Raw genomic sequence first — 20,168 nt, 5'->3', positions numbered from 1 at the left:
ACAGCGCCCTCTGCTGAGAATTTTTTTTTCCGAAGCAGCGAAGCTGGAGATAACGATTTATCACAAGATGAGGAATACGTGGGAGGACACAATCCATTCGAAGTATTGATTAGAAGTAGAGGGGTAAAACGGAGGAGATTAACGTGAGTCATTTCGGTGCGGGCTAATTTCAACAGCAGATACTGATGGTGTGTTTCTGTGTTTTTGTTTAGAGTTGATTGAGCTACTTTGAGCCACGCTTTCTGGAACACGTATTTTTGCGATTATGAAGATTTAGAAGCGGGTCACTTGGATGTGCGCCGCTCATGTTTTACCAGCTAAGCCAGGTACTATTTCTAGGTTCTCCAAGCTAATTGTCACACAGAGGGTGCAATTGTTGACAACACGGTTTAAGCAGGGACATGGTGATAGTTTGCATGAGAATGGCACTGTTTGGAGAGGTGATTCACTCTGATGACAAAAAAGAGGGGGTTGGAGTGCTAAATATAATGATTTATAGGGAGTAATTTAAGAGGATTGTAAGATCCTAACTATCCTTTTTCTCTTCTCTTTTTTCCTTACTGTTTTTTTCTCGTCGTTTTTTTGTTTATGGTTTTATCATCCTTTTTCCTTTATACATCAATACTTTTGTGACACGATTGTTGATTATAAAATAATGTGATGGAATTTTCTTTTTCTAATAACTATGTCCTGTTTTGAACTGGGACAACTATGGAATTGAATCTTATGGTGTACTTATGGTGATGGTGGCTACGGACATGTCACACACACTTATGTCACTGGGTGCTTTACACAAATTACGGGTCTTGATGACTTTGACAATAACATGGTTCTGTCATTTTTATTTCCTGTATATATGTGATCTTGGTGAATGATTAATTCATTAAATTAACCGTTTATATAGCAATTTGCCCTGATGATGGACGAGTTGTCCCAATTGCATTGCCAGTTTTAGTATTTTTTGGCAAAGGCTACCGAGTGGACTCTTTATTGAAGTAAAAACACAGCTGTTTTTTTTCACGAGATACCAGAGTCAGTAACGTTCTTTATAATGAAATTACAAAACAAGGTAGCAATACCGAAAATGAATGTTTTTCTAGATTTTTATCTAGACTAAGGGTGTGCAACCCACACCGTAGGCTTCTTGGCCTTGGTCCACATTGCACGTTTGCTACCATTAACATGGCCACGAGAAGTGTGAACGATGGATATTGCATTCAGGTTGATTTCATGAGTATCACGGTCATGTTATAATTTGTGACTAATCGTGGGTATTCGTCCCTTCTCTCCAAGTGGGAGCCACCCCCTGCAAGGCTAGGCTGGCGAGCCCACTCTGCAAGACCCTCCCTAGGGGTCTGGGCAAGAGGGACCTCACTGATAGTGACTTCCCCATTAGGGGACAAGGACTCCCATCCCCAAGGGGAACTAACTCCCTTTGAAAGACACTTTATCAGCATACATGGGACTGCATTACGTTAAGAGCACTATGTCTTCCTCTGTTTGGATGCAAACAATGTTGACTCAAGCAAGCCGGGAAAAGGAGAAGGAAATACCTCTTTAAGAAAAAGTTTGTATGAAGGTGAGACAAGGTGTCCTGAGGAGAGGGAACGGTACACAGGGGAAGCCCCCTTGCGTCAGAGCACCTTGGATAGGTGGAGCCAAGCAGTGGATCCGCAACACTCCGGGAAGCGGAGGACAGACATCTGAGATGCCAGTGGGCTGGCGAAACAGACAAAGGAAAACTATTGTCAGGATGGTCTGGAACACACCATCCAAAGAGGTGGCATGACCACAGATGTGGCATTGTGGGCAAGGTGCCTGCACAACTACGCTCAGACTGGGAATAAGGGGAGCCGAGTAAACTCCTAGCTGCCGCTGTGCACTGAATGCAGCATGTGAGAAGGACGGTGAGCGAGAAACCCGAGTGGAAGGGACGGGAAAGCCGAATGAGAAACCTGAGCAGGTGCCGAGCCCCACAAGCCCAACCCCGATAAACAGAGGTACTGGGGTATGCTGGAATGGCGGGAGACCACCAGTAGGGCTCGTAATACAGAGCAAAGACGATAAGTGTGATTGCAGAAGAGAATGCAAGAGATTGAGATATCTAAGGAACTATTTAGGAATAAGAACGAATGTGAGATAGTTGCAGATGAGTGGGGAAGCCACTCCAGGAAGAGTACTAATACATGGTGTGAATCAGGAGTGTCAAGTGAAACAAACAAAGACAGAAAGAATATAGTAAGGAGATCCCAAGAATGGGGAGGTCTCGAACTCCATAAAACCAGTCAAACCTATAAAGTACAATGAAGAGGTTTGAAACCTGGTGTCAAAGACAATAATGAGGAGGATTATATAAGTTGGAGGCCAAAGTATTTGAACAGTTGGAAAGAGTTACAAGAACTCTTGAATCAGACCCGTCAGTCTTATCTAAAGAGGTCATCTTAAAGAAACAATTACATTTGTAAGATTGGGATCAAATGGAAAAATCCTGGGAACACGTCTCAAGATAAAGAGGCAATGTGGAGGCCATTCAAACATAGATATTCTTTTGGCCCAATTTAATTATTGGTTATTAGTGGTAGGGATAGGTATATTTAGGTTTGGACTGAGGCTATTTTTCATTGTATCAACTTCCTGACAACTGACGAGCACCTTTAGTTGAGTTGGTTAGGCAGGGAAATAACCTACTGTGATAGGGCGAGATGGGTCTTTTCTTTCTTCTTTAAATAAAAGAAGTTCAAATGTCCAACTTGTGTCCAACTTCTTCTTCCGACCCACCACAAATGACCCATTTATAGCACTACTTTTTAGCTCACAAAGATTGGTGTAAATGTATTTTGTTCATCAGCTTATCAAAACAACACTCCCTCTGACCATTTAGAGTCCTTTGTGCTCAGTGGCTTGCAGCCCAAGTTAAAGAGACTACCATCTTAGAATCCTTTGGTCTGCATCTGCGGGCTGGGTTGATTCGTTGAGTTTGTCTCTTCGCTACTTGTCACAAAGCTGCTCCTTGTAGAACTCCACAAGTTATGCTTGGGAGCGGCTGCAGGGAGAAGCATGGGAAACAATTTCTCGGGGTTAACCAAGATATAAGCTTTTGCTTGCAACGTTCCCCAATAGTAGAATGGGCTAATGGCATAGCTAAGACACACAAACTGCTTACTCTTTTTAAACAAAAATCTTAGAAAGGTCTTATACCTAAAGGCTTAGATGCTGCTTGTATGTACTAAACATTGTACAAGTATATTTTACTGTTTTGCATAATCATAAGCTTTTTGATAATAAGTTTAGGTTACTCTAATGAACAAACACCATGTAGGGTACATTTGGGCTTTAGGAAACAAATATAAAGAAATGACCTTAGTCGGTATGGCTAAATATAGTATATGGTCTAGTGTTCTCTTTGTTATATTATCAATTCTTGTAAAGCACACAAACAAACACTAACAAACACTTCCTGGTGATGAAACAGTCTGACCCTCTGGGGCTCCTACATATGTAAAAAGACATCACACCTATCAAATCACCTTTCAATGTCCATATATGTGCATCCATACATATAAAACGCACAGGGACCCTGCAATGGAACAAGGTTGACAGTTACACATCTACAAAGACACATCATAGAGACCCGTCTAATCGCTGGATTAAACTTAGATACCCTGTTCATACCTCTCACTCCATCTGGTACAAATATGCCTTTCAAATTCAAAAGAAGACAGTTTCCTATACGTTTAGCCTTTTTAATAACCATTAATAATTCACAGGGACCTACACCCCCTTCCTGGAAGCGATTCGGAGTAATTCCGATATTTAAGAAGGGTGACAGAGGTGACTGTATGAAATACCGACCAATATTGACCTTTAAGATATGCTAGAATGGCGTATGTTACGCCGGGAACAGCTAGTATATGACAATGCATTACTTACCGTAAAAGCATTTCTGATGGTTGTATCTGCTTAGATTCACATGCTGTGCATAGTCCGACATCCAGTGGTCACTGCAGAGTATTGCATTTTGTTTTTCGTAGTCGAAAAGGGAACGTCGACAAGGCGGGTCTGTAACACTATCCCTATAGTGACGTGCGGTGTACCCACAATCCCTCACGTGTCGAGGTCCCTCTGTTTGTATTTATTGTGCCATCAGGGAGCCTTCTAGACGTGAGTGAGTACAGAAAAGAGAGATATATATAAAAAGATGTCTATGTTCCTTCCATCCGAGCGGGGAGGAAGGGTGGGCGCATGTGAATCTAAGCAGATACAACCATCAGAAATGCTTTTACGGTAAGTAATGCATTGTCTTCTGATGTTTGTTAATCTGCTTAGAATCACATGCTGTGCATAGACTAGCGAGCAGTACCCGGAGTTGGAGGTGGGTTGTGAGAAGGAACAGTAGAGAAAAGATGTCTTAATACTGCTTGTCCCACCTGGGAATCAGATCTAGAGTGGGCATCTAGACAGTAATGTTTTGTAAAGGTGTGTACAGAACTCCAGGTTGCCGCTTTGCAAATGGACTCAAGGGGAACATTTGCAATGAATGCTATGGATGCCCCAGTGCCTCGAGTAGAGTGTACTCTTGGCTTGAAGGGTAATTCTCTCTTAGCAAGAGTGTAACAGGGAGTGATGCATTGAACAATCCATCTAGATATAATGGACTTTGAGACTGCATCTCCCTCTCTTCCTGCTGCCACCAAGACAAAGAACTGATTAGTCTTTCTTAGTGGTCTAGTTCTTTCCATATAAAACATGACAGCTCTGCGCACATCAAGTGTATGCAGGCTTTTTTCTCCCAAATTTGAAGGGTTTTGAAAGAACGTTGGTAGTTCTATTGACTGGTTTACATGGAATTTCGAGATTAATTTCAGTGCAAACCTTGGGTGTGTGCATAGAACCACCTTATCTTTGTGAACCGTTACAAAGGGGTCTAGAACAGAAAGAGCCTGTAGTTCACTTACTCTCCTAATGGAGGTGATAGCTATTAGGAAGGCAGTCTTAAGAGTGAGGTCTTTAAGAGTTGCCTTGTGCATGGGTTCGAAGGGTGAGCCCATGAGCCTGGTAAGTACCACATTTAGGTCCCAGCCGGGAGCTGGGTTTGCTATCGGAGGGTGTTTTCGCTTTACCCCCCTCCATGAAGGCTTTAATAACTGGGACTTTCCACCATGACACTTTTAGTTAGGAAGTGGTGTATGCAGAAAGTGCCGCTAGGTGGACTTTAATAGAATTGAATACTAGACCTGAGTCCAGTAAATGGGTCAGGTACAGAACAATTTGTGTGGGAGAGCAGTCAACAGGGTTGATGTTTCTTCCTCTACACCAGATGACAAATCTCTTCCATTTGCTAGAATAACAGTGACGAGTGTTAGGCTTTCTAGCCTCCCTGAGGATGTCCATGCATCTCTGCGGGAGTTGTAAATGTCCAAATTCTATGATCTCAGGAGCCAGGCTGCTAAGTTCATGGTCTGAGGGCATGGATGCAGTGTCCTGCCCTTGTCCTGTGACAGCATGTTGTACGGGCAGGGGAGTTTCACTGGAGGAGATAGAGACATCTCCATCAGGTGAGCGAACCATGGCTGCCGGGCCCACATAGGGGCCACTAATATCATGGTAACTTGTTCCTGGTGCATCTTGTGCACAATCTTGTTGAGAAGGGGAGTCGGGGGGGAAAGCGTAAACAAATTTCCCTGACCATGGAATCGATAGACCGTTCCCCTTGGATTGGTTCTGGGGTTACCTGGAGGCGTAATCTTGGCATTGTGAGTTCTCCAGGGTTGCGAACAGGTCTATTTCTGGGAATCCCCATTGTGTGAAAAGATCGAAGACAATGTCTTCGTGTAACCGCCATTCGTACTCTGAGGGCAGAGGGAAGTCTCTTCTGAGTTAGTCCGCTAGCAGGTTGAGTTCCCCTGGTACATGTTGTGACAGTAGGAACATGTTGTGTTTGAGAGCCCACTTCCAGATGTTCTGGGACAGCTTGGACAGTCCTGGATAGTGAGTGCCCCCTTGCTTGTTGAGGTAGTACATGGCTGTGGTGCTGTCCGTGAGGACCATCACTGTCTTCCCCTGTAGGTGTGCCTGAAAGGCCTTTATTGCCTTGAACACGGCCAGTAGTTCCAGTAAGTTTATTTGCTTGGATGCTACGCTCGGTGTCCACACTCCGTGAGCAATCCGATGGGATAGGTGAGCCCCCCATCCTGTGAGGGATGCCTCTGTGGTTAGCTTCCACTGTGGGGGTGGCGAATGGTTACCCTATTACAAGGTTTTCCTTCGACCACCACCGTAGCAAGAGAACCAAGGCCTGCGAGACCACCACTAGATCGTCCCATTGTCCGCTGGCCTGACACCACTGGCTGTTGAGCCACTCCTGCATTGGGCGCATGCGCAGGCGCGTGTGAGGTACCAAATAAATACATGACGCCATCATTCCTAGCAAGCGCATTGCTGTGCGTACCGTCACCTCTCGACCTGCCACATGTTGAGGGATCTGAAACAGCATGTTTTGTACCCTCTCGTTGGAGGGGAAGACTAGGCCATCCTTTGTTCGAATTAGAGCCCCTAGGAATTGTTTGATTTGGCTGGGGTCTAAGCTGGACTTTTTCTCGTTGATGGAGAAGCCCAGTTGGAACAAAAGGTCTACAGTCTTTTGGGTATTTGAGAAGCATGTTTCGTAAGAATCCCCTGTTATGAGCCAATCGTCGAGGTAAGGGTATACTGGGATGGACAAGCTGCGCAGGTGGGCCGCTGCCACTGCCAGTACTTTCGTGAATACTCTTGGTGCTGATGCTATGCCGAAGGGTAGCACTCTGAGCTGGTAGTGTTTGCCCTCTATCATGAACCTGAGGTATTTCCTGTGCGCTGGCAACATTAAAATATGAAAGTATGCATCTTTCATGTCCAGTGTTGTCATGAAATCTCCTTGTGATAGCAGGGGGATCACTTCCTGTAAGGTCACCATATGAAACTTTTGAGGTTTGACAAATTTGGTTCGCTGGGCGCAGATCTAGTACATGGCGCATGGTTAAGTCTTTTTTGGGTACAAGGAAGTACACTGAATAAATACCTTCCGTTACCTGAGATAGAGGCACAACCTCTATGCCCCCTTTTTCCAGTAGCTGGTCCACTTCTTGCAGAAGGATGGCGAGGTGTTCCGGTGTCATGCGTCGTCCCCTTGGGGGTCTGTATGTTGGGGAACTGTTGAATTCTATACAGTAGCCGCGGACTATGGTTGATAGTACCCAGCGGTCTGATGTTATTCCCTCCCATGCTGGAAGAAAGGATGTTAATTTGCCCCCGACCGGCGTTGCATGGGAGGGACCCGAATCTTCGAGGCATTTAGTGTTGGTGGCTTGGGAGCCTTTGTGGTGGAACCCTGACCTCTCCCTTTGCCACGGCGTTGTCCCCTCTGGTTGTATTGTCCACTGTTACCTTGGTTAGAGGACCAGTTGTTTGCAGAGTACTGCTGCTGATTTTGCTGTGGCGTTGGGCTCGAAAAAAGCGCCTATTGCCATAGCCACGTCTGTTAGGAGGCCTAGAAATCTGGTGTAGGGTTTTGATGGTGTCAAACTCTTTCTTTGCCGTTTCAAGTGCCTCATCAGCCGCTTTCCCAAAAAGGTTGGCATCTTCTATGGGCTTGTTGATTAGAGATGCTTGTGTTTCAGGTTTAAACACCGAATTACGCAGTCAGACATGACGTTTGAGGAGTATTCCTTGTACTAGGGAACGGCCAGCCGTTTCTGCAGCATCCAGAGTGTTTTTCACGATGCTTTGGTTGACCAGAGTCCCTTCAGTAATTGTGGCCAGAAGCCGTGTACGTAGGGGTTCTGGCACCTCCTCGACGTCTTTACGTAGATTGCTCCATTGTGCATCTGCGTAACTTGCTAGTAAGGAGTTGTTGTTTGCAATCCTTGCGGAAAAAGCAGCAGAGGCTGTGATCCTTTTCCCTAGGGCATACAATTTTTTGCCTTCTTTATCTGGTGGTGCCTCGCTGGTTGACAGCGGGACCCCTGCTCTTTTTCTTGTATTTGTCACCACTAGGGAGTCTGGTACAGAGTGGCCCCTGACGTACAACGGGTCTGAAGGAGAGGGACTGAATAGTTTTTCTATCCTCGGGTTGACCCCTCTGACCAACGCGGCGGTAGATAGTGAAGGGATAATTCGTCTTCTTATTGAGGCGAGGAGGGGAATGGTTTGGCTGACAGGGGGTTTCTCCTTTATTACCCTCTCCACAAAGTCGATGTCAGGAGAAATCTCCCCAGTGTCTATTTCGAAATGCGCTGCTGCCTTGCGTAGTAGTGCATTAAATGTAGGTTGATCGTCTATAGGTGACGTGTTCCTATTGGGTGAGTCCTTGGGAGGGGACAGGTTTAGGGCATCAGGGTCAGAAAACGCTGATGGGGACTGCCAGGGCTGTGAAGTACCCTCCTCTGGGTCTTCTCCAAAGCCCCCGTCACCTATATCTGTATTCCCTTCAAGACCCTCCTACTCTGGGTTTTGTTCCTCTTCGTTGCCTAAAAATTCGTCCTCCTCCTGGAAGAGGGGGTCCTCTCCAGTGAGGTCATATAAATTTACATCCTCTTGGGAGGGATTAAACAACCTAGGAAATTTAGCCCTGGGGTCCTCCTGAGGTCCCTCTCTTGCCCTCTTGGGTGTTGGTAGGTTTTGGGTCTCCATAAACCTCTTCATCTTCTCCATACAGAACTGGAGTCTCTCCAGGGTCTCCTGAGGTACCCCTGGGCGGTCTGGGGGCAGGGGGGAATAGGGTATTCGGCCTGAAACGCTTCAACCTCTCCCATAACGTCAAAGAAAGGTCTCCGTCGCCGTCTGAAAAGCCTTCCGGCAGGCTAGGAGTCCCTCTAGATGAAGGGGGAAGTTCCTGTCTTCTTTCCGGCCTTTTCGGCGTTTCTCTAGCCTTCTGAGCGGTATTCGACGTGTCTTTCGGCGTCCGCCTCTGGCTATCAGTGGATACGATCCTTTCCATGCTCTCGCCGATTAATTTGTCTGACCAGGGCTCTGGTCTCGACGTTACGGGCGTCGCGTGTTCTACTTCGACGGGTGATCTCGGACGGAGCGCTTCGTCTGGAGGTTTGGGGGTAGCGCCCTTGTCTATGGAAAGCCCAGTCGCTGGTCGCATTTGCGGTTGCGAGTGGGGCTTAAGACCCTTATGGTCTGAGGAGGACGCCGGTGGAACCTGCGTCTCCGATGGCGCTGATGGTTTCTTCGTCTTTGACGAAGAAGAGCCGTGGGTTGTGTGTTTATGAGAGTGTCTTTTGTGTGCGTCAGTGTGGCCGGGGTGTTCATCCCCATAAGCAGGGCGTGAGCCGAGCTTTTCAGGGCCGGGGACAGACGACGAGGAGCACGAGCGCTCCTTCGAGGGGTGTACGACTTCCGAAGCGGATGTCGGGTTATCACGTTCCTCGTCACTTTCTGCGGCGGCCGAGATCGAGGGGCAAGCAAAGGTTACACCGTTTATGCTCGTCTTTCCAGGTGAACTTGCCCTTGCACCGCGGGCAAAACCTAAAGGATATCCTCTCCATAGCCGAGGAAATATTTAGTTGTGATAACAACCCCGAGGGAAAGGAAGGGGAAAGGGAAAGGCATTCTCAGAGGGGAAACAAAAAATGTCCCACGACCCCACTCTCCCTACTATGTTATGGCCGGCAGGGCCAGGCCACGTGTTCGGCAGCACCGAAGGATCTCCTCCGACTCGTCTCTGCCGTCGAAATTCTTGCTCGGCGGAGGAAACAGCTTCTCAGCTACGTCGAGGGAGGGATCTATGTAATGGATATTAATAAACAACGACCAAGGGTCGAGTAAATGAATTTGCAATTTCTCTTCAAGGAGCTCTGCGTAAAGGAGACCAATATCTGGGCGGAAAAAACAATCTGAGGGACCTCGACGCGTGAGGGATTGTGGGTACACCGCACGTCACTATAGGTATAGTGTTACAGACACGCCTTGTCGACGACCCCTTTTTGACTACGAAAAACAAAATGCAATACTCCGCAGTGACCACTGGATGTCGGACTATGCACAGCATGTGATTCTAAGCAGATTAACAAACATCAAAAATATATATATCTCATTATGATTGTTCATGTCTTTTTATACATTGTAGTCATTCAAATTCAGTTTTAATGTTGTGCTCAATCATCATTTCATGGCTCAGGACCTTTGCATTATCAATTTGATTTTTCAACGGTCTATCTTGCCATTGACGACAGCAATTGATTATCACGTTGCTATCAAGCATTTGCAATTTATTTCCACTCTCAGCTGCTATCTTGTTTGATGCACTTTCATCCAGCTGCTAGTTTGCACTTGCACTTTATTATGACTTGTGATAACGCTCCATCGCAGTGCTAGCCGCCCGGACAACAACTGCTCCCCGGAGAGAGAGCCCAACCTAGCGACAGCCTGCAACATCTGCGACAGCTCCACAGATAAGTCACGCTGCCTGGAGGTTCCTCCCTGGCAGAGAAAGCATACACCCCCCGCCTTGAATGGGGAGCGGAGAGCCAATTGGGGTCAGCATCCCTACACCGCAACATCAGGCCTCGCAGCAGAGAGAAAACAACCACACACACTCTGGGCCCTTCAAGCAGTTTACCTGACACCAGCAATTCCAACGGAGGACAAAGGGGACATATTCCATGCGGCCTGCTACCAAACCCGCAGCAGCAGGCAAAATTACTGCCACCCAGCCAACCCAGAAGCCATAAAGGGGCCATAGTGCAATAGAGAGTTGGAACCCTTGTGGTGGAAAGAAAGAAGTCGGGGGGAGTATCAGAACCAGCTCAAAGCACCCCAACTACACATACAGGGAAGTGGAGCCCCGACCCAGAGCAACCAAAAGCTTTCTCCTACCCCTTCACCTCTACCACCCCAGGGAGCCTGCAGAAACAGGCCCACTAGCCACTGCCACCGACAACCTAAGCATCGGCTTAGCCAGCAAAGACACAGGGCAATAAAGGACCCTCCAGCCCACCACTACTTGGGCATAGCACTCAGAGTACCCAACCCTACCAAAAAAGAAAACCAGCAAGCCCAACTTAGTCAGCTCAGCCGGAATGTCAAAACATCAGAAACCCCATAAATCGGCGGGCATCGCCACCATGCTACTGCCGCAGGACAAAAGCAAGAAGTCCGAGATTGGCCGCCCATTAACCCACTCCCCGGAGAGACCTACAGGTCACTGGGCCCCGAAAGAAGACATTCAATCCCTCCTGGTGGACATAAAGTCTGAATTTCGAAGTTGCATGACAGAAGTCTCTACCAGAGTGGAGGGCTTAGACAACCGGATGGGGGAACTAGAGCACAGGATCAGTGAAACCGAAGACCAGTTCCTATATCACGCGGCCCAATTTACAGACTTACTAAGAAAACTACAGGTCCTGGAGGAGAAAAATGAGGCTATGCTGCGTAAACAAGAGGACATTGAGAAAAAGGCCCACAGGAACAACATTCGGATTAGAGGGGTTCCGGCGACAATTCCCGACCAGGCCCTACACATTTTTGTGAGCAACTTCTTTCAATCTCTCCTTCCAGACTGTGACAAGGCAATGCTGCTTCTAGACCGGACCCACAGAGCCGAGGGAACATGCTCCCAGCCCGTGAGTAGGCTGCAGTGACAATGGTGAGACTGAAACACGAGGGACACCAAAGCCACTAACAGAGACCGGTAAGCCCAGACAAGGAGATTGGGACACTGGGGCGCTTCAGGGTGAATGCCACATACCGTTAACACATCAAGGGAGTGCAAACAGGAGCGCTGGGACATTAAGAACTGCTGAGACATAGTTGCTGACCCAGTGTATGAAACTTATAATTAACTGGGTGCAAGAGAAAGTGATTAACGATAAGCAGTGTAAATCTGGGATTTGCCACAAAATATTGAATTGCCTGAAAAAGCCCTGGGAGGAGAGTAAACCAGGCATTGGAGAAAAAGGGGAAAAGTCCCTGCATGAGCTGAATGTAAAAATCTATGGCAGAAGAGTAAACCAGGCACTGCAGAAAAGGAGACAAATCCACCTTGCATGTGAACTGAAGGTGAACATCTCAAAAGGGAAGTGTGAACATTGCCTTGACTTGTGGAAATTGAGAAAGTCTCAAAGGGAAGAACCATACCCCTTTGGAGTGTGAACATTGTTGAACTGTGAAACTGAAGGGAACTCAGGGGAAGTGTCGTCCCCCTTGAGAGTGTGGAGTATATTAAAGTGACATTGAAAAGCCAGAGAAATCTCAGGGAAGGGAAGGACCCTTTCCTGGCAGAACTTTGTTTTTCTTTTCTGCGCTTTAAGAACTTTGTGTTTGAAAATTTGAGAAAAATCTGCAGGTGTTCAGCTAAAAGACATCCCCATTTTCACGTTGTATAGCGTTTAGTGTGCAAGGGTCAGCTTAGGATTTTGGACACAGGACAGATAACTCTTTTGATTTGGACATTCTGACACAGGTGTTCCTTCGTTTTGTTGAGGCAGGGAATCCCCCCCGCCCTTATAGTTAGGGATAGCTAGGATTTCTCCAAAACCCTCTTATTTTATTAATAAATGTCTTTAACCAACACCGGAAATGCCACTGTCTCTTGAGTCTTACTCTTGATCCCTTACAACTTCCACAGCGCGACTGAGAGCGCTTGGATGAGTAGAAGCATAAATGTTCGGTTTCTGTGCATGGAGGGGAAAGACGGAACCACACAGAGTAACCAAATTCCATGACTGATGATGTCATGGAATCTGACATTACTTGTGTTCATGCCCCAGGTTCAAGTGCACCGTCTAGTTTGCGTGTGCGCTACTCCAATAGTTTCCACATTTTAAGGAAGGTAAAAGAGGGAAAATCCTCAAATTGGAAGTTCCATAGAGAACATTCTGTTAGTGCTCCTGTGCTCTACAAAGGCGGCTGTTTCTTTATTAAGATGGGTGTCGTGCACCATCACTGCCAAGGCTACATTCCTATCAAGGTACTGTTTTTGTTTCAGACACCATGGCCTGCATTCGCAGAGATAAGATGATCACAGAAAATACTGTGTGAGTGAGGGTTATGTCTGTGCCCAAATTGGGCAAATCGTGGCAAAAATGGCTGTGAACACAAAATATTGTGGCAAAAAGGCATTGGTTTTGCCACCGCAATCCATGTAAAGGATGCAGGGGACACCACCGCCACCCCCGTACCCATTATACCATTTAAGGTGAGCGGGGGCCACCCCCGCAACACCTGCTTCGCTTAAATGGTGTAATGGGGTACACCTTTAATGATTGATCGATTGATATTTTATTTCTATTGCGCTCGTACACAGGTTTTTCAGAGCACGAAAAGGCAAGGGAGGGGAACAGGGGAGAACAAAACAGCAATCTTACTAGGCCCAGTGACATTGAGAATGCGCAAGTGCATGGGAGAGGGGGGAGGGGAAAAGTGCATGGAAGGGGGGAGAGGTGGAAAGTGCGAAGCAGAGGAGAAACAGATAAATAACAATAAATAAATAATAAAGGCAACATAACAGTGGTAATGTAGCCAGCAATTTGCAAGTGCTAGGTTTAAGGCAGCAGACAGGGTAGGTCTGATAAGTGCAGGAAGAAAAAGGGGGGCTGTATGGGTACAGATACAGACCCCAGTGCAAGGGGTGGCCCGGTGGCAGTGCGGGAGGGTGGCAGGATGAGCAGGTACCTGGGCCCAAAAGACAGAGGGTGGCCAGGTGCACGGTGCCAAGAGAGAACAGATCTATAACAAGGGGGTTGTCCTACCCTCTATGGATCTTAGGGGTGCGCAGGGTGGATTCAGTGCACACTGGTTTTAGACCGTTATGGGTGCCCGTGCAGTTTGGGCAACCGTTGGAGGAAAAAGCATGCTTGCTGCTATCAAACAGATATCTCGAATACAGTGATCATGTACAAAATTCCAATTCTTTTATACAAAATTAGCAGCTTTTTATTAATTTAGCTGATGCTTATTTTCTTTGTACAAAGCATTTTAGTAGATTTCTTTTATATATGACAATCTATAATGTCCATTGTGGAACACAGAAGCATAGTTAAACATTCACTATGACATCAATGTAAAAGTCAAAGGCATTGTAAATACAGCATTCATTTGTACATTTTAATTGGCAGTTTGTTAGTGAGAAAAAATGTTTCATGCCAATGAGTGTAGAAAACACAGGATAAAAGTTCAGATGGAGGAGACGTTGGAAATCAGTCTCCTATGCCTGGCTAAAGTCTGACCTCCTATTTGGGAGAACAGATCAGCAGGAGAGAGGGGGAGCGAAGGCAGAAGAAAAGAGGAAGGTCTTGAGGTGCTTCCGGAACCAGAGATTGTTCTCCTCAAGTTTTAGAGTGGCAGGGAGGCTGTTCCAGAGGGAGGCCCCAGCCGAAGACAGAGATCTACCCCCAGCTCGTTTCTTAGAAAAACGACTGACCCTGAGTGAGTTGGAGGTAGAGGAGCGAAGAGCTCGAGAGGGGAAGTATTTGCGGAGGGATAGCTGAAGGTATTTTGGACCCAGGCCCCAGAAAGCCTTGTGGACAATGCAGAGGGTTTTGAATCCTTGCATCCACTGGGAGCCAGTGGAGAGATTTCAGAGCTGGAGAGATACGATCCCAGGGCTTGAGGCCAAGGACAAGTCTCGCAGTCCTGTTCTGGATCAGTTGCAGAGGGTGGAGAGTAGAGGCAGGTAGATTTAGAAAGAGGCTGTTACAATAGTCCAAGCTAGAGAGAACCAGAGCTTGAGATAAATGGGTCAAACCACAGCATTTTTGCCATGATTATTTTTACAGGCGACATTTGTGCCGCGTTTTTATATCTGCATACCACAAATTGGCTGTTAGCACTACATTTCAATGTGGTGTATGATTGGAATGGAACAACTTCCCATCAAACAGTTGTATGCCCATAAATAAGATCCTAAAACGTGTTGGCAAACATTTTTTGGTGGGTTTAAATAGCTACAGTTTAGCACCAGTTGATAGAAGTCAATTATATAAATCTCAGAGGCCGCATGATTGTAGTATGCCAGTTGTATGTTGTAGTCTCATTTACTGGTCAAGGTTTCTAAGTGTTACGTTAATGCCAGATTAGATTGTGGGCCATTGTTACGTTGAACAATGGTGATGTGGTGTGGCTATAAAGTGAACTTGGACAGCGTTACCCACTGCATCAGGCACCTGTCTTCCATGTTATTCTAGGACGTGTTTATGGGTATTATATGGGTATCCATTAGTGTTACGACCATGAGCAATTTGCTAATGAGACACCTCTCAATGTTTTTGGATGAAATATATCGTAAGGCAAATGTAGGTTTTGTAAACTGATGTCATGTATGACCACTGAAGTTAGGTTAGTCTGTGGTCATGTGTGTGCCTAGAATGCGCTCACCAGGATCCTTATGGTGTGTCCCAGGGTGTCAGTCCTGTGGTATGGCTCTGTGATCGCTGAGAGATGGCAGTGCATGGCTTGTGAAAGGGGAGAATGAGTCTGTGTGTCGCAAACACAGGTGCAAGAGTGGATGCAATATCCCCAGGTGTGGCAGGTTTGGCACTGTTATTGATGTTCAGTGGTCCCTGTAAGTATGATGGCGACTGTGTTGAATGATTGTACACTTTCTCCATGGCATACAGGATACCTGTGCGTGTGGAGTGTGGGCCATTTGTAGGTTCTAGCCCATGTAAATGTGGGAAGAATTTTGGAAAGGTCTTACCCTTGTGGCTTTCCGCTGTAGACAGGAGCATCTAGGGGGACTTGACATTTTTTGCTTTCCCTCGTAATATGATATTTCCATGTCCGTCATGTTGATTCAGTGTAGTTTCATACATCTACCAAGCAAGTGCTATGCAGGGGCCAGCAACCATTCTGATGTCCTGGACTCAAGGCAGAAACTATTTTGGGAGTTCAGAAGCAGCATGCTGTGAGAGGTGCCAAGGGATCATCAGGGCCACCTAGCTCATGATCACACGCCAGGCTCTTAAAAGGACAGAAGTTAGGAATTTAGACTTGAGTAGGAAACAGCATGTCCCTACTCACAACTAAATTCAATCACAAACATTAAAGAACACTACAAAGCTTATTTTCCAATTTGCTAAATGTTCTCATCGTTTGTCTTTCATTTGCTCTTACCTCCTTTGAAGACTTCTAAAAAAGTCAAGACAGCCCAATGACACCAAACTTTCTACATTTTAGAATAATTATATTTATGTGAAAAAAACTCTGATTAAAGCATGACTGTCACAATTAAAACGTGCGTACCTGATTTCCACCCATTCTGTGACAGGGTCCAAGTTCCACAAATCCACCATTTGTGTGCCCCATGCTATCTATACAGTATACAGTATCAACAGCTCTAATCTGAAATAGACAAAGAATCATGATGTTTAACATTGTATTCCTTCAAGAATTGCATCAGTTAAATAGCAAGATTGAACTTGTGAATCCAAACAAAGACTTTAGAAAGAATGCAAGACAGTTGACAAGTGTATGGCAGTCTGTCCGCAATTCGGCCTTCTTTTCCATGATAATACACGGAAAGAGAGTAGCAGGTCAACATGCCATAGATACAGTGAGGGAAAGCAATAGGTGGCAGGAATGGGGCCCTGTATGTGTATCACAGACACTCTTGTATCCATCACTGTTTGCTATTTTCATAGTTTCTACATATTCCCAATACTTATGCAACTAAAAGAAAATATTCTATTCCTTTTAGATGCATTGGGTTACTTGTAACCCACAGATTAAGAATGGTTTTAACATAATTCATAGACCAATATCTGATGGGCTGCAGAGCAATAGGTGGAGAAAAAGATGATTAGATCGTTTCGGAAAGAGAGCAGTGTGAGAGCACTTTGATATATTTGAGAGTATGCAACGTGTGACTCTCCAAATGTTTTGGACAGCAACTCCATTTATCCATCCCGTTGACATTTCTGGCTAGGGCTGTTCTTTGAGAGACACAAGTTGCAGACCCCTGGTCTAGAGTCTGAAATCTGATGAATTTGCCCAAAGCCTTATTCTGGCCCAGCAAGATGTTCACAGCAGAATTTACTCCGATTTCCATTAGGCTACAAAACCAGACAATGTTTTAACATAAAAAAGCAAGGACGCACAAAATGTACGCAAAACACAGTTTACTGGTGGCGCCCAGGATAAAAATGTAAGTTCTCAGCACCACGTACAGGGCATTCTGGACACACACGTCTTGGCTTAGAGAAGGTACCCTCATCAGCTCATACTCCCTCCAAACCCCACAACAATGCCTTCACTATAAACGCCATTAGCTGACTCACCATGAGAAACAACAGATCAATGTGCAAGGGGTTAACATTCAGCTGTAGGCCATGGAGATTCAGGGCACCCGACTCTGGTACACACTCAACATCAACCCAGTAGTAAACAATAAATTAAAGCCATTTTGTATTTAGGACACATCTGAAAACTGCTTTGTAAGTACAAGCCATTGGCTGCTAAAATAACTATTCAGTTTCACAGACGACATTGTAGCTTTGGGTGAGAGAACAGCAAATGCAGACTCAAGATGACTGCTCCAGTATGTATACACATGCAGTCAGCAATATATATGTACCGGTAGCAATTGTATTTATGAACATATTTGTCCCACTTAGACCATTTAGTTGAACTATATGCTAACCCAACCTTTATTTGTATCCTATGTTCAGAAGTGGTTGCAAATTGACATGTTTGGCGTTTTACAAAATAAAAAATAAATGAAGGTTACTCACTGTAGTGACTAGAGTACTCATAGTCCCTAATCCCCTATCCTCCATCCTTGTGGGCGTACCCTAACATGGGGGAAAGTACCGTAACTTTTGGCAGCGAAAAATTGAGCTTCTCTTTTAAATTTAGTATAGCGTGGGAATGCCCCGTCGAGGCCCCGCCCTCCGGCGCCTCACCTCAGTCCCCTTTGAACACATTGGATGCTCAGATACCTGGCTGTGCTTATTACATATTAGCCAGTGGCATACTAGCGGGGGAAGGCGGGTGGGATGTATGGAGCAAAGGGGACTATGAACTATGAGTACACTAGTCACTATGGTAACGTTAATTACTCATACGTCCCATCCCCTTTCCTCCTTTCTTGTGGATGATTCCCCCGAACAAGAACATAGGGTGGAGCTGTGATAACCTGCCTCATATCTAGGACTAAGCAAAAAGGTTCTTCAGGACCGCCTGACCAAACTCTGCATCGCGCCTGGAGCTGGTGTCCAATGAGTAGTGCTTACAGAAGGCTGACAGAGTTGCCAAAGTAGCCGCCTTGCTGATGATATCCCAAGAAGCATGTCTATGAAACGCGTCGGCCGTGGCCTTGGCTCTGACCGCATGGGCATGAATCCTCCCAGGAACGTATACGCCTCCGAAATGGCCTGAACCATCCTACGGGTGATGGAAGCCTTGGCCGCCTGAGAGCTAGGGGAGGAGCCCCCAAAAGACACAAACAACGTCTCAGACTTCATGAAGGGTTTCATCCAAGAGAGAAAACCTGAGGACCCTCTTGATGTCCAAGGAATGAAGGGCCCTCTATGCCTCTGACTGCGGGTTCGGGAAGAACACCGGCAGGCACATTTCTTGATTCAGATGAAATGGAGGGACCACCTTTGGCAAGAAGTTTGGGTGAGTGCGCAAGATGACCTTGTCGTTATGAAATGTGGTGAAGGGCTTGCATGAGGACAACGGCTGCAGCTCATTAACCCTGCGCGCAGAGTTGAGAGACACCAGTAAAACTATCTTTAATGTCACCAAGTGGATGTCCATAGAGGCCATCGGCTCGAAAGGCTTGCGCTGCAAAGCTTTAAGAACCACATTGAGGTCCCAAATCGAGTGCGGCCTATGCACTGGCAAAAAAAAGCCCAGACAACCCCTTAAGGTGGGCCTTAACCACCGGGTTGCCGCAGAAAACACATGCTCAGGGGAATTCTTGTAAGCCCCAATGGCTGCCAAGTAAGTGCAGCATGTATTTACCTGATCACCAGAACGAGCCAGGTGCACTGAAAAAGCCAGCACGTCATCCAGAGGACAAGTGACGGGTACAGACCCTTGTTGCGAGCGCAATGACAGAACCTAGTCCATTTACCTTTATACTGGGACCGAATTGAGGACCTCCTGGCCTGCTGAGTGATATCCCAGTTGTCATCTGTTCAAGCCTCAGCTGGTCAGGAACCAGGCTGCCAGCGCCAGCTTGGCTGGGTCCGGATGTTCCACTGCCCCCACACTGCTGTGTCAGGAATCCCCTGCTGGAGATCTGACGGTGGACGGGACCCTGGGAGAACAACTGCAGCAGATCTGAAAACCAGGGTCTCGAAGGCCAGTGGGGGGCAATCGGGATGAGGCTGCAACCCACCAAAGCTCGAAACCTTTGGAGGGTCCATTGGAGCAGAAGGAGGGGCGGAACAAATAACTGTGCCAACAGATCTGGAAGGCATCTCCCAGAGACCCCCGACCTCGTCCTGCCCACAAAGCAAACTGGGGACACTTGGAATTCAGAGGGGATGCAAACAAATCCAGGTCCACGAAACCCCAACGCTGGAACAAGGGGCAACAATGAGTCAGTATGCAACTCCCACATGTAGGTGTTAAACCCCAAGCAGCTCAGTTGGTCCGCTTCTGCATTGCTGTCCCCTGGGAGATGGACTGCTGAAATCCAAATCCGCTCCGTCAGGGCCCAATCACAGATCAATACCACCTCCATGCAGAGGAGGTGGGGGGGGGGGAAACGAGTGCCGCCCTGCATGTTCAGGAAAAACATCATGGTAGAATTGTCCATCTTGACCAGAACTGACCTGTCCCTGATGAGGGGCAAAAACACCTTTAGGGCCAGGACCACTGCCCTGAGTTTGAGCGGGTTAATATGCAGGAGGGCTTCCGGTCTGGACCATGCTCCATGAACTGCATAGCCATCCAGACTAGCCCACCAGCCGAGTCCGTCGTCACCACCAGGGTAGGCTCCGGTCGGGTGAAGGGGGCTCCCACTGAAACATTGCCATCCATCAGCCACCAGCGAAGATCGGGTAGTAGGAGCGGTGGTATTGGGATCCTGCCCGACTGAGACCCCATCTCCTAATCCCAATTGGCCGCCAGGTGAAGCTAGATGTGCCTCAACTTGAGGTGAGCCTGCTGTACAGTGAGCACGCAGGAGGCCATCAGGCCCAGAATGAGCTGGAACTACCATGCTGAGGTGGTTG

At 46.8% G+C, this 20,168-nt stretch overlaps 1 protein-coding gene across 2 annotated transcripts in view; it reads right to left on the bottom strand.

The window, feature by feature from the left end:
• Positions 1-20,168, bottom strand: part of GALNT7 (polypeptide N-acetylgalactosaminyltransferase 7) — an 800,303-nt gene that overhangs the window by 136,096 nt on the left and 644,039 nt on the right. For both annotated transcript variants that reach the window (XM_069631418.1, XM_069631417.1), the window contains exon 10: positions 16,225-16,323. In XM_069631418.1, coding sequence (XP_069487519.1) covers positions 16,225-16,323 — 99 coding nt within the window. The remainder of the gene's footprint in view (positions 1-16,224; positions 16,324-20,168) is intronic.

Source organism: Ambystoma mexicanum, chromosome 6q (assembly GCF_040938575.1).
Source record: "Ambystoma mexicanum isolate Mex_15411 chromosome 6q, UKY_AmexF1_1, whole genome shotgun sequence".
Classification (NCBI taxonomy): Eukaryota; Metazoa; Chordata; class Amphibia; order Caudata; family Ambystomatidae; genus Ambystoma; species Ambystoma mexicanum.
This window is presented reverse-complemented; position numbering and strand designations above follow the sequence as displayed.